Genomic DNA, 14,564 nt, shown 5'->3' on the forward strand with positions numbered 1-14,564 from the left:
CACCCTAAAACACTCTAGTTTTTCACAAAAGTGGTTTTTTCAAAGTAACTATATGTTTCCACTATCATCCAATTTGGGGAGACTCTGGGTTAAACAGAGTAAGAGGTTTGGCCAGGGTGAGATTTCAATGGCGCCCTTAAAGGGTGTATGTATTTTGGTTGTATAATGGAGCAGTGAGAGATTAAATAGAGTTTCTCATGGAATCCCTCATATTCCCATCTGAAGGGGGTGGTTCAGTGGCACAGCATGAACTTTGCATATTCAAAGCCCTGGACTGAAAAAAAAAAAAAAACATTTTTTTTTTCTCAAAGCATCTTATGGAGTTTTTGCTCCTAGGAACAACTGTTGGGAAGTTCTGATTTCCAGGGTGAGAGTCCCCATCTCATCTCTCCTCTCCTCCTTCTCTGGATCAGCCTGTGCCTCTGAGCCCTTGCTCATGCCGTTCCCTCTGCCTGAGAAACCCATTCCCCTGAGAGCCCAACAGGCAATATAAAAGGGACCTTTGGATTCTTTGTCATGGAATACTGCCAGTTGGGTTGATGTGTCTTGTCTGCTTGCCTTTCAAGATTGCAGGTTCTAGAGAAGTCATTCAGCTCCATAATCCTTCAGTTCTCCCACAGTCTCCATCACGTAGTCGGTACCCACCAGAGAAAGAACACATAAGCATGAAGCCATGAATGGCACTGAGGGAGTTTCAGATCATTACATATTTCCAGATTGAAAGACTTCCCAGTGGTCCTTATATGTAGACAATAGCCTGACCAACTAATGAGCAAATCCCAGCTTTATTTTCTCTCTCTCTCTCTCTCTCTCTCTCTCTCTCTCTCTCTCTCTCTCTCTCTCACACACACACACACACACACACACACACAGAAAGAGAGAGAGAGAGAGAGAGAGAGAGAGAGACAGACAGACAGACAGACAGACAGAGACAGACAGACAGACAGACAGACAGACAGACAGACAGACAGACAGAGACAAAGAGGAGGTAGGGACACTTTCTGTTTCTGTAATGAAACCTTCTTTTGGCTCATAGTTTCCATCCATCAGTGCAGTAGCGTGCACAGGGAAATTGTGAGTGAACAATCGGAGAAGCTGGCCACGGTCACCTGCTGCTGTTTGTGTGAACCTAAAAGTCTGTGCCATCTCTTCTCATGTCGGGAGGAGACGGGGATCCCTTTGAAGCCTCACACTCTTTCTAACACACAGTGAGTTTCATAGCTCTGTGCAGTGAGGGCAAGACTGTAGAAACAGTTTTCTGGCTCCTTCCATGTGGAATGGCATAGTGTGGTTTTATCGTGTTGTTGGAACACAGGCTTCAAGAACCAAGTTTATACTATGCCCTTGCTTAAATATAAAGCCTGTTTTAAAGCCACATGGGGGCAATTGGAGAGGGGTTTGGATTATTAAAAAACTTTTTAGTAACTGAGCTTCAGCCCCTATCCAAACATGCTGAGTCCAGATTACCATTTTAGCAAGCTCCAGATGGATGCGGCTCATACACACCACTCCCATTCAGGGGGAAGGCATTTGCTCACAGATGTGCTGGATGGCGCCCCCTTATGTCCATTAGTTGTTACACTTCTGTACGTATGTTTGGAGTGGAAGGCTGGGTGATATAAAGTCAACTCAGAAATTATTGTAACTGGAGATTAAAAGCAAAGAACCATACAAGTACATTTTAGTACAGCTAAGGTTTCTAAAACTGAAAATATGCAAAAACGTCTCCAATGCAAAGTTCCTTATCCTACTGTGATGGATTCTTAGGCCACAAATGTAAATGTTTAAAATAACAAGAGTTTACTGTTCCCTAGCTCTGGAGGCTGGAAGCCTGAAAGGTGCCAAGAGGCATCTTAGCTTTTGCTTTTGTTTTTCTGTCACTGTGATAAAATACTCTGACAAAGGCCATGTAAGGGGGCAAAGGTTTGCTCTGGTTCCTAGTTCAAGGGTGTCACCATGAATCATCATGACAAGGAAGCAAAGGGAATGAGGGCTGAAACAGCTGCTGTCATTCCATGCACAATCAGGAGCCAAGTGCAGGGAATGGTACCTCCCATAGTGGGCAACCTTCCAATCTCAACTAATTTAAAATCACTCCTCACATGCCTGCCCAGAGGTCCTTCTCCTGGGTGATTCTAGATGTCACCAAGTTGTCAACCAAGATTAACTATGACAGCAGGGCTGGTTCCTTCTGCAGTCTGTTTCATGCCTGTCCCCTACCTTCTGGTGGTTGACTGTAATCCTTGATGGTTTTTGATTTGTAGATGCATCACTAGAACTCTGCCTCAGACATCAGATAGCTTTCTTGTGTGCTTGTGTCTTCTCCTCTTTGTACATAAATGTCAGTAATCCTGAGATCAAGGATCCCCTCTACTCCAATAGGATCACATCCTAGGTCATTAGCTCTACAATGGCCAAGCTTCTTGGAAGGACAGAGTGTTTCGGTTATTATGCATGTCTGTATGTGCATGTCAACATATGTTGTTGATATGTCTAATCAACAAGAAAAGTAGTGATGAGATTTTGCAGTGGTGTTCACGCTGAAACAATGCCATGAAAGCCTGTATCAGTGGTTTCCACAAAGCCTGAGGGCAGCAGATGGTATTTGTGGCTCTCAAACCAGGTCACAAGCTGAGGACTGTTTCCTGTTGCTTGGCTAGATGACAGCTTGGTGAAATTAGACTTGTGTCTTTTGAATACATCTGTGGTTAATTGGTCTAGAAACATACAGATGTCACTTTAATTGTCTTCCCATGCAAAAACCATTTCATGATAATGATTGCCAGTTTGAGAGAACAGCAGGGCAAAGCCCAACATCCTAGTTGAGACAGAGACCAAATTTAGAGAAGAGAAAGAGTCTTAATTCTGTAGATGCCAGGTGGTAAAACCTAAAAAACCACACGTGCACCTGGGAAAGCCATGGAAGGGTTCAGTATTGCCTGAGTCCAACTTCAAAGTGTGTTCTGGTTTGAGTACACCCTCTGGGGGTTTGTGTGCTTGAAGCTTGGTCTTTAGTGAGTAAATCTGTAGAACTGTTAAGAGGTGAGGCCTGGTGGAAGGAAAATCATGGGGAAGCAACAGAAAAAGATTGGCGTTGGTCCTGTGGAATGTGATGCCATAAGGCAAGGCCACAGCACACACTTGGCCCCTTCTAAAATTGGCCATTTCTCGACCACATTGCAGTGTAGCCAAGGGTGCTCACCAGGATGCTGAAGCCACATTTGGAATCTCTAGACACCAGAATAAAGTCCTTTTCTTTACATATTACATCTGGGTAGTATTGCGTATTTTATTATTATAAAATTGAACAGAGAAAGAGACATTCAGAGATGTGATGTGGGAGCCCACCTGGGCTAAGATCACAGAGCTCTGCTGGTAGGGCCGGTATCTGTTTACCTGATCTTTGAACATTCGTAGTAAAAGCCTCCTCTGGACAGGGACCTTGGATATAAAACAGTGTCTTCGGAGAGATGGCACCTGTGGAGAGATGTGGATATGTATTCCTAATTCTAAAACGTGGGTCTATTCCTCAGGAAGGCACAGAGACAGGAGTGGAGGATTCATTCTCATGCTGTGGGAAAGGTTCAGGGGGTCCTATAGAGTCTGCCCTACATCCTGAGCTTGCAAACTCGGGTGCTGAGAAACATGACCCAGACTCTGCAAGGCTGTGTGTCACACCCTATCCACAGCCAGTCAGATTCTAGTTTCTACTATGTCTGTCCATGCATGCCCAGGTCTTCAATACACACACACACACACACACACACACACACACACACACACACACACACACACACCATACACACATATCATACACACACACCACATGCATACCACACACACACACACGCACCACATGCATACCACACACACACACCACATGCACACACCACACATACACACACACCACATACACACACACCACATGCACACACACACACACCACATGCACACACACACCACATGTACACACACACCACATGCACACACACACCACATGCACACACACACTACATATACACATATCACATGCACATACAACACACACATACCATACACACCACAAAGCACATATATCACACACACACCACACAGCATATATATTATACACACACACCACATGCACACACACACACACACACATACACACACACATAAACACACACACACACACACACACACACACACACACACACACACACACACGGTGTGGTGGGGGATGCTCAGGCAGGCAAGAATTGCACACAATTCATGGCCAGAAACCAAATCTTTACTATGTACCATCCACTATGTGGCTAGGTGGATAACACTCACTTTCTCATTTGTTCACCCACTCTGTAGGGTAGTATTCTTCTTCCCATTGGAGACTGAGAAAGCAGGAAGATGCTTACAAAGGCTCAGCATCCAGGCTTAGTAAGCCAGCAATGAGTACTACTTCACCAGCATCCACGTCACTGGGGTGACTAGACACATATCTTCTTCTCTAGACAGGAAGTCCATGGGCCTGATGCTGTGCTGGGTCACTGATGTACCTGTTGCTTCTATCATAGTGCTTGGCTGGGTGCTCTGTGGATTAGGAAGGAAGAAAGTTGTTGGCCCTTCCTCGTGTATGTCTTTATTTTTGAGGACTCAGTACTGACTCAGGGTGACAAAAGTAGAACATTAGAAAATACCAAGCAATCACAAGAAAGCACCCAGGCTTGTTTCCACCAGCCTCTGTGTGTTGGCTTCCAGCAGCTGGGTGTCAAGGTAAGCTGGTGAGGAGAAAGTGCTCGCCTCCACGCTGTCCTTGTGGAGGTTACAGCCTGCTGAGACTCCGGCTCCTCCTCCTCTGATGGCACAGTGTGTGTGTGTGTGTGTGTGTGTGTGTGTGTGTGTGTGTGTGTGAGTGTGTGTGTGTACATGCAGGATGTAGCTTAGCTGGGGAGGTCATAAAATGCTCCCTAGGAGGAGTGCAAGGAGCTGAGGATGGACGGTGAGAAGGATTGAGTGAGAGAAGGGAGCTAGGGCATCCCATACAGAGCAGTGGTTCTCAACCTTCCTAAATCCTTTGACCTTTTAGTACAGTTCCTCACACTGTGGTGACTCCTAACCATAACATTGTTTCATTGCTACTTCATAATTGTAATTTTGCTGCTGTTGTAATGTAAATATCTGATATGCAGAATATCTGGTATTAGACCCCACCTACAGGTTGAGAACCACTGATACAGAGGGATTTGCCTGAGCAAAATCTTGGAAGGTACATGCATGGCCTTTCTTGAAGGGGGCAAGAGACATGGCCAGCAGAAGGACTAGCGTGAGGATGAGGAGTCTGTCTTTATCTTAACAGCAGTGACATTTTAAGCAGGAGGTGGCCCAATTTGCTACACTAATTACTTTTCTTATCCATGTGACCTGACTAAAACAACTTAAGGAAGAAAAAAATAGATTGTTTGGCTCCCAGTTTCAGAGCATTCAACCCTTAACCGTTTGGCCAGAACATCATGCTGGTGGCAGTTGCAGTAGAAGGGTATCTTCATCTCGTATTCGACAAGAAAGAGGAATGGGTGGGAAAGGACCAGGGAGGAAAAATATGCAAGGACCTACCTCCATGGCCTAGTTCCTCCAGCTAGGTCCCAACTTCCTCTAAAGTTTCCAGAACTTCCCAAAATAGCACCACTAACCAGGGCCCAAGCATTCAGAATATGAGTCTCTTGGAAGAACATTTCTTATCCAGGTCAGACCCCTGGCCTTTTGTAGAGGTCATTCTCGTGATGGTGTACAGAATGTCTAGATGGGAAGTGAACGAGTGGAATCAAGCTGGACTACATAGGTAGATGTACACATCACTTCCCAGCCTTTAGTTCTGGAGACCCAAGTAGCTTCCAAGCCTTTAAGCAGAAAATTCAAATAGCAATTAAATGAGCTTGTGTGTGAAGGGGGACCATTGGAGAATCTCAAGGGATTGCCAGTCATGGAGGGATTTACAGCTGCTGAATACATTCTTCTTGGCTCAGCAATACTTGTAAGAAATGGAAGTGGAAACAGGTGTCAGCACATGGAACTTGGAGTTTGGGGGCAGCTTGATGGAAAGTTCTGCAGGGTCATTTCTCCAGCTATAAAATTAATATCTAGTCTGCCTTCCTTATAAATTCTGCCCAGAGCCCTAGTCCTGAGTCTGTGATCATATTCTTTCCTTCTCTTTTGTGTGTATGCAGTGTATGCGTATGAATGTTTGTATGTGCATGTGGGCAGAAGCCAGAGGTTGCAGTCAGGTGTTCTCTCCTATTGCTCTCCACTTTTTAAGACAACCCGGTGCTTCCTGATTGGGTAGACTGGCTTGCCAGCAATCTCTGTGGATCCATCTGACTTCTTCCCCTGTCTCAGCACTGGTGTTAAACAGATGTGTGCTGCCACACATGGCTTTTTACAAAAGTTGTAGGGATCTGAACTCATGTCCTCATGTTTGTGTGGCAGGCACCTTACTGACTGAATCATAACTCAGTCCAAAGTCTTGTCAAGTCAACATCAAATCAATGCTCCCCACCAGTAGTACTAGGCACTGAAATTAGGGATCATGCATGCTAGGCAAGCACTCTACCACTGAGCTACATCCCCAACTCTTCAAACAGCTTTCTTGATGAGTTTTATTCATCTGCAAGTGGAGAAGGACAATTTGGGGCCTGTGCGTGTGCCCTTTGAGGAGCACACTAACCTGCTATGCTTAGCATGGGAAACCATAGTCAACTCACAATTCAAGTCTTAATTGTCCCAACCCAAAGCAACAGCTCCCGAGAGTCCTTTCTTCAGCCAGCTGAAGAAAAAAGCCCAGGTTCCTCTCCTCCTGAGGACAGGTAGGAGGTCATGGGAGGGAGATCTGTCCTGTTAGGAAGACCCAGAGGGCTGCCTTTGCATCACCTGGCTCTGTTTCCTTGGGCCTCCCATGTCTAATATTGAATTCTTTAGATTACAAATTAAAGGGTCTATACTAAATAATTTATTCCAGTCCCAAAGTTCTAGTACTCTTTTCAGAATCTCTGAGTGGTGTATGGTAGTATATATAGTTGGTTTTCAGGTCACTCCAACAAAATTCACAACAAAATGAGGAGAGCATGGTTTATTTTGGCTCACAGAGAGTTACTATCTAGGGTGATGGGAAAGGCAATGACAGGCAACTCAGATCACAGCAGCTGGAATGTGTAGTGGAGGCTGTTCATATCATGGCAGACAGGAAGCAGCATAAGACAGGAAGTGGGAAGGGATAATACACCCATAAGGACCACCTCCTCAGCTTCTGGTAACCTACTTCCTCCCGGTAGGCCATACCTCCTAAAGTCTCCAAATCCTCCCAAAATAACTCAGTCAGAGAGGATCAAGCAATGTAAGCCTATGGGAGTATGGGAGATCTTTCTGATTCAAATCATGGCTGCTGGCTTGCAAGTACAGCCACACTGTTTCATGGGTGAGAGGAAAGGAAGTCTTTGTCTGTACTGTGCCTGCCAATGACTTTTTGCTTTTATTGAATTCTACACTCTTCTTTTTTGTTTTTTAATTAATTTATTTTTATTTTATGTCCATTGGTGTTTTGCCTACATGTATGCCTATGTGAGGGTGCTGAATCTCTGGAATTGGAGCTATAGGCAGTTATGAGCTATCATGTGGGTGCTGGGAATTGAACCTGGATCCTCTGTAAGAGTGGCAGCCAGTGCTCCTAACCTCTGAGCCATCTCACCAGCCCCCCCCTCTTTTTCTTTTAATTGTCAACCATGTGGCTGTTCTTACTGAAAATAGGAATAAATGTATTTTCCATGCACCATTAGTTTCTCTTTCAAATATTCCTTTTGAAACTGGTAAAATGTCTTCTTTTTAAAAAATGGTTTCTTTTCACAACCACTTCCAGGTACAAAGGCTTCAAGGGCAACTGCTCCATGACCTTCATCGATCAGTTTAAAGCGCTGCACCAGTGTAACAAGTACTGTAAAATGCTGGGGCTGAAATCCCTTCAAAATAATAGCCAGAAGCCTAAGAAAGCAAGCATCTCAAAAAGCAGAGTGCAGACAAACTCGGCACCAGGGAAGCCGCCGGAGTCTGGGACTCCCACAGAAAAGAAAGCCTAGCATCTCTCTCTCATCCCTCAGTAACAAGTGACCACCAGCTGGCAGCACACAGGCTTGCAAGTGGACGTCTGCCGACACACGGGACAAGAACCTGAAGCCTGCAGGGAGTGTCCCAGTCCTTCCTAGCCCACTGTCATTTGCTGTCTGCTGAAATGACTTTGGAAGGGATCTTTATGCCTAGCCTTGTAGGGAGACTCATCAGTCCTGGTGTCAGTTTCAAAGACAGTCCACTTTTTTATGTACACCGCTAGTGTTTCTATCCTCACGTCGTGTGTCTGTTTGTGTGTTGCCTGTGGTTTGTCGTCAAGAGTTCCATGCTGCTTGGCAACTGTCCACCATCAAAATCTTTCCACCTCGTCTTCTCACCTCAGGATTTCTGGACATTTCTGAAATCATCAATGTCACGTGTCACTTATGCTATTGTTGCTGGAGGTGGCTTCCCAAGTGTGAGGCCATTTCCAAGCACTGTTCACACAGCCTGGCACAGTGTTCTGTTGCAATAAATTCGTATTTAAGCAAAAGGGTAAGGTGCACATGTCATCATAGCCACTTCCTCATTGGAATCCTGTGCTTTTCCCACATTCCTCCAAGATTTTGTAATCTAGAAGTTTCCTAACAAGTTTATCGGAGCACACAATATTTGCGTCTGTGTTTTCTCATCCTACAACAAACATTCCATCACTTTCTAAATGTGGTCTCCTGGGGTGCTAGTTAGGTAGGGTGCAACTGCTACAGGGATCCTGCCTTCCCTTACTCCTTATGGGTCTCCTCTAGCCACACCTCCTTCCCTGTGTTTTTTTTTTTCTGGGAAGGGCAGAAGCTTTGGCGGATGTGCCTGCAGTCTTCTCTGACAGCTGCCTTTCAATAGAACACTCCTGTCTTCTTTAGTCTTAAAATACTGTCTTCTGCGGTGCCAGGTGACAGAGACTCACCATCCCAGATACTGGGGAGGCCAAAGCAAGAGGGTGGAAAGTTCAAGGTCAGCATGTATAACTTGGTGAGTCCCTGCCTCAAAGGAAAAAGGAGTTAAAGAGGCTTGGATTGTAGCTCAATCAAAACAATGTGAAACAAAACCCTTTTCTACACATGGGATTTTTGATGAAAAATGAACACAGGTGAGGTTTTTTGTTTTTTAGAATTTGAAGTAGGAAACATTTGTCAGAAAGTTCCACAAAAAGGCACATGGCATATTTTGATTGGGTCTGTCTGTCTGTCTATCTATCTACCATGTAGCACCTATTATCTACCACATGTAATCTCTATCACCTATCTAAATTGGTCATTTATAACTTATCTTTTGTCTATAATCTACCATTCATCTATAGTAATATACATATATGCATATATAACTAATATAATATATAATATAGTAAATATATATATATATATATATATATCTTTTGTTCATCTTACCCATCAATCATATCTATCATTTCTCATCTGTATGCTGTAAATGTGAGTGTAACCAGAACCCTTTTGATGGACCATCACTCCTTTTGGGTAATAGCTTGTAATTATAAAAGTATCAAAATACATGTTTAAAACAGCATAGATAGCTTGACACAAGAAGTCAAAGTCACCTGGGAGCCTTCAGTCTGCTTGGATCAAAATCCTGACTTGAGGAGGGAGCTAGAGGCTTTCTTGGTGGAACGTCCTTGCCTCCTTTACCAGATACTTAGGTTTTCGTTTTCAAAGCACCTGTGATTTTACCAGTTGGCAAATATTTGGAAAACCAGAGAAAGAAGGGGCACTACAGTAAGGTTTGTCCCAGTCAAGGCTCTTGGGGATGGCCTGGTATGACTACATGGCCACCCAGTCTTCCATTATGTGTTATTTTCCTTGCACAGCCAAACAATGGTGAGAGCATGAAGCAGGTTTTCTCATACCAAGGCATGGCTCCAGGGCCTCACAATATCCAACTCTATTGCCCTGGTTCTAGTTGTTTGCAGCAAGCAAGTTGCTACTGATTCTTCCATAATGCAACCTCAGGAGGGCTGTAAATACAATGAATGCTCCACTCAGGCAACAGAGTAGGGAGGTCCCAAAGAACTCAGAAGGGTTTTTGACACCTGACAGTGATCAAATATAGATATGGCTTAGCTTCCTAAAAGGCTAGGCCATGGAGTTCTGTGATGGGCAGATCACACAAATAAAAGTGTTATGGAAACAGGCCCATATTTCTGACAGTAGGCTCCTTACTGATGAGAATGGCTGGGAAGTGAAGACTTCTTACCAGTGGGTACCCTATCCTGGAGAGGTCCCAAGCTGGCCACATGGACAACTGGTTTGTATCTCCTGTTATCTATTGTACCTGTGCCTCCTAGACATAACAAAGGTTTCAATAGAATCTGATTAAAAAGAATGCCCAAAACAGCAGTAATTATTTCCTAATTACAGTCCTCTCTTTTCTGAATATGCATTACATTTGTGTGTGTGGTGGGCATGTGTTCAGCTGGATGTGGATGGGAGGGACTTGCCAACAATCTCATTCTGGCTTGCTTTCTCTGTGTACTTTCTGCTCCGCTGGGCCATGTGTGCTATGGGGAACAGAGCAGTGCTTCGCCTACTCAGACCTACAGCTGCTGCATTGGCTTAATGAGTTTTAAAAAAGCATCCAGTCCTCTTCTGTCACTGTGGCAGATCTGCTTGTTCTAAGATCAAAGCTGGGAAGCAAGATGGCAGCCAGTTCCAGCCACAGGATCAAGTGACCCCTCAGATAGTAAACGTTGACACTAATCATGCTAAAAAGATCCCAAAGGCAAAGGGAATGTTCCTGGTTCCCATGGCCCTGTAGTTCTGAGAATCTTTAAAGAGAGATCATCACTGGTCTCCTAGGTTCTTTTCTTAGTGTTCAGGAACTCTTTCCTCAAAAGCTGAGATGGTATGCCTTGTCGTCTGTGGCTTAGCTGTCCCCAAATCCCAGGTGGGAGGGTGATGACCACACTGTCATCTTTCAGACCCAACCCTCATAGTGTGACTTCAGCATCCTGATGACGAAAACTGTCGTCAGAACCTAACCGCCACTACAATTGTCCCATTATCTGCAGTTGAGCCAGAGGAAACCAATGACAGATGTCTTTTAACAATTTTCCATCTCCCTCATAGGAGGCAACAAACTCATCACAAAGGCCTGTGAAATCTCCCAAATACCTTTCTCACCTGACCTCAGGGCTTCTTTCATTGGCTCCAGTAACAGTGGCTTGTTCTCTCAACACTTCTGCCCTAGGTCCTCTGCTCCCTCCATTTGGAAGTGTCTTCTCAGGTCTTCGTTCACAGGTCACCACTTCTCTGGCCATCCTATTTAAAATCCAATTTAAAGCCAATTGAAAATCCTGGCTTCTCTAGTCCACTCTGTGCATTAAACAAAGGGCCTTTATCAACACAAGACAGCACACAGATTTTATTTATTTATTATTTTTTAAATCGTCTCTCTCCTCCAAGGTTTCCCCTGTCCTGGTTTATTCAAGAGGCACCCTAGTACAAGGAGATGTCTCCGATAGAGGACCCTTTCATGGGCACTGACTCTCTGCCTGGATATGTCTGTCTCATGCATGCTGGTACTCCCTGCTGGGGAGGCACAGCAGCCTCCTTTTTCAGGTCCCTCTGAGAGGAGAAAAGCCCTCAGCCCCCTTCATTCTGCACATGGGATCATTATGGCTTTCACAAAGCCCTAAGGCAGCCACACAGAGCACTACCTCAGCTCTGAGCCAGCTAGGGTCGGGCTCCATGTTAACACTTAGAGCCGTGTGAATTTAAAGCAATTGAATCTTTATGAATCCCATCTAATGAATGGATATAACCACAGCTATCTTGTAGGGATGTGAATATTAATTCACATACGGAAAGAAGTAATGTAGAATGGCAATCCATAATCACAAATCATTACCATAACCACTAGATTTTTAACCCTTTTTAGTTTGGGGAAGAAATGCAAAGCTACAAATATCTGGATCTCATTCACAACACAGCAGCAGGTTTCACCAATCACCTTACTATTCACTGGGAGAAAACAGTATGATAAAAGACCCCCTCAGTGACTTGCAACTGTAAACTAACTACATTTTTGCTAGTGTTGACATTTAAGGCCTGCAGCTAGGGTTTAATCTCAGCCTTTAATCCCAGCATTTGGGAGATAGACACAAGTGGATCTCTATTAGTCTGAGGCCAGCCTAGTCTACAAGAGCTAGTTCCAGGACAGCTAGAACTACACAGAGAAACCCTGTCTCAAAACAAAACAAAACAAGAAAAAAACATTTAAGAAAAGAAGATGTGTCATATAATGGATGTCTGTGGTAATTTTCTCAAGGTTTAGTTTTTAAGTCATTTCATGCTATTTCGTTGGCCCCATGCTGTAGAACGCTCCACATTAGCCCCAGGGAACCCCAGCCCTATTGGTTCTAGCCAATTCAGGTTTTCATTATTTTGTCTCATGTGCCCCAAACTCACCTGAAGCACCAAGAATGTACCCGTTCCTGAAAATGTCCATGGCATGGTGGCAGGGCCTTGGGCATCACTGTCTTTGTTGCTTTTAGGGAAGTGGAGCTTTGACCAGTAAACCTTCCAGCTTCCTCCCTTCTTTCATCTCCCATCTTTCTGAGCAGAACATCAAAGAAGGTAAAGGACCAGCGGGAAGAACAAAGGCAGGCACCCTTTGACAATCTTCAAGCCAGTCTTAGGTAGAAAAAACCAAAACACCCTTGGTTAACAGTAAGCAACTTTACCTGGCCATGGGAAGCATGTTCCAGGGGTAAGGAGGAGCAGCATTCTGGAGGGTTCAAGATTTTGTCTTGACTGACTGGGGAACTGGGCTCAGTTCTAGAAAAACTGAACCTAGCCAAACTAGCCATGGCCATGGTTGACCTACAGGACCTTTGGAGAGTACAGTATTCACCGATGCAGAAGGAAAGAGGAGTAGAAAACAGGACATCTAGTCACATGTGGCACATTTGCCATGTGAGACATCTCTGGGTAAAACAAGAAAGGACAACAGGAAACTAGCAAGACTTCAGACCTAGAGAAGCAGGTCCTGGAAGTCTAGCACTACACTAAGAAAGTTTGTGTCTCCCAAGGTCCTGTGTTAAGATCCTAAGTCTTACAGTGGTTTATTAGGAAGTAGACTTGGAGAAATCATTGTGACTGGAGGGGAGGGCCCAGAAGCATGGGATTAGTTTCCTCAGAAAAGAAATCCCAGGGAGGCTCCATCTCTGGTTCATCCTATCAATGAACCAGAAAGTGGGCCCTGCCTTGATCTTGGACCAATTACCAAACCTGTGAAAAATAAATGTCAATAAAATCACCCAATCTGTGTCATTCTGTTATGGCAGCCAGAACTAGGACACTTGGAGACTCAGGAGAAAAAAAAGTATGGCTTTGCTCGCCCTATTCCTGTTTGCTTTCTCTGCCTCATGCCGCTAGTCATAGGTACTCTCTCTCTCTAGACTTTTATTATAGAAGAAAAATTAAAGCCCTATTTTATCTAAATCACTTGTTTCTTACACATATTTCTGTGTAAAATGCTCTGGTTTGTAAGTAAAGTTCCCCAAACAGTCCAAAGCAAAGAGCTTTCTAACACCGCCCTTCCTGTACCAAGCTCAGTCCTGGCTGCACACCAAAATGCCAAGTGTGCTTCACTGTGTCCCTGCCATGTCTCTTGTGGCTGGTCTAGAGTATGGAGGTTTCCAGAAGTTCCACAGATGATTCTAATTCGGAGCCATCTAAGGACATACTCACTCTACTTTATTCCAGGGCAGAACAAACTGGCTGATTGAACCTTCCATTAAACGCTAATGAGTGCATCAGTGGAGCTACTGAGGTTCCCAGCCTGGGTCTGTATCCAGGCCCTGGGGAGGGGTGGGAACATCTGCTGCTGGCCCTTAACCTCTCTTCTGACCTCATGGGGCTGCTGTGCCAGATTCATCTCCATCATTCTCCTCAGGTGCAGCTAGGGGAAAGCATAGCTATTGCCTACGTGTTGCCTGTCCCTTGTCCTCTGCCTCTTCTGTGCCCAGTCCCTGCCCAGCCCAAATCTGGGCTCCAAGGGTGGTTTGGTTTGGTTTAGTGCTCCTACTGTTGGAAGCAGAACACCAAATGTCCTAGTTTGTCTCACGAGCCTTTACAAAACACTTGCCCAAGCTCATTGCCTTGCACATAGCAGTTGCTTGAAAAATATTGCTCTAAAAACGAATCCCTTGAGGTCATCAGAGAAAAAGGTTTTCTTCTTGCAAACAAAATTTCACAACACACTGTCAATATCTTTGGGTGGTGATTTAGAATTAAATCTTTGGGGACACAAAGTCTCCCTTTCTGTACCTGACGACCTCAGGAGTATCATTCTCTCTAATTTCTGGCAAATGGCCAATCTGAGATGCACTGAGCTCTCGCAGAGACATGGGAAGCACTAGCAAAATCTCAGCAACTAGAAATATCAAGCTAGGAGTACAGTAGCTGGCACGTCCAAGTAAGCAG

General features: G+C 44.6%; 1 protein-coding gene across 1 annotated transcript in view; it reads left to right on the top strand.

Annotated features, from left to right (window-relative positions):
- Nucleotides 1–8,554, top strand: part of Alpk2 (alpha kinase 2) — a 111,297-nt gene extending 102,743 nt beyond the window's left edge. Inside the window, exon 12 of the mRNA XM_035440118.1 lies at nt 7,883–8,554. Coding sequence (XP_035296009.1) covers nt 7,883–8,099 — 217 coding nt within the window. The 3' untranslated portion in view covers nt 8,100–8,554. The remainder of the gene's footprint in view (nt 1–7,882) is intronic.
- The last annotated feature ends 6,010 nt before the right edge of the window (nt 8,555–14,564 follow it).

This window comes from Cricetulus griseus, chromosome 2 (genome assembly GCF_003668045.3).
Source record: "Cricetulus griseus strain 17A/GY chromosome 2, alternate assembly CriGri-PICRH-1.0, whole genome shotgun sequence".
Taxonomy (NCBI): Eukaryota; Metazoa; Chordata; class Mammalia; order Rodentia; family Cricetidae; genus Cricetulus; species Cricetulus griseus.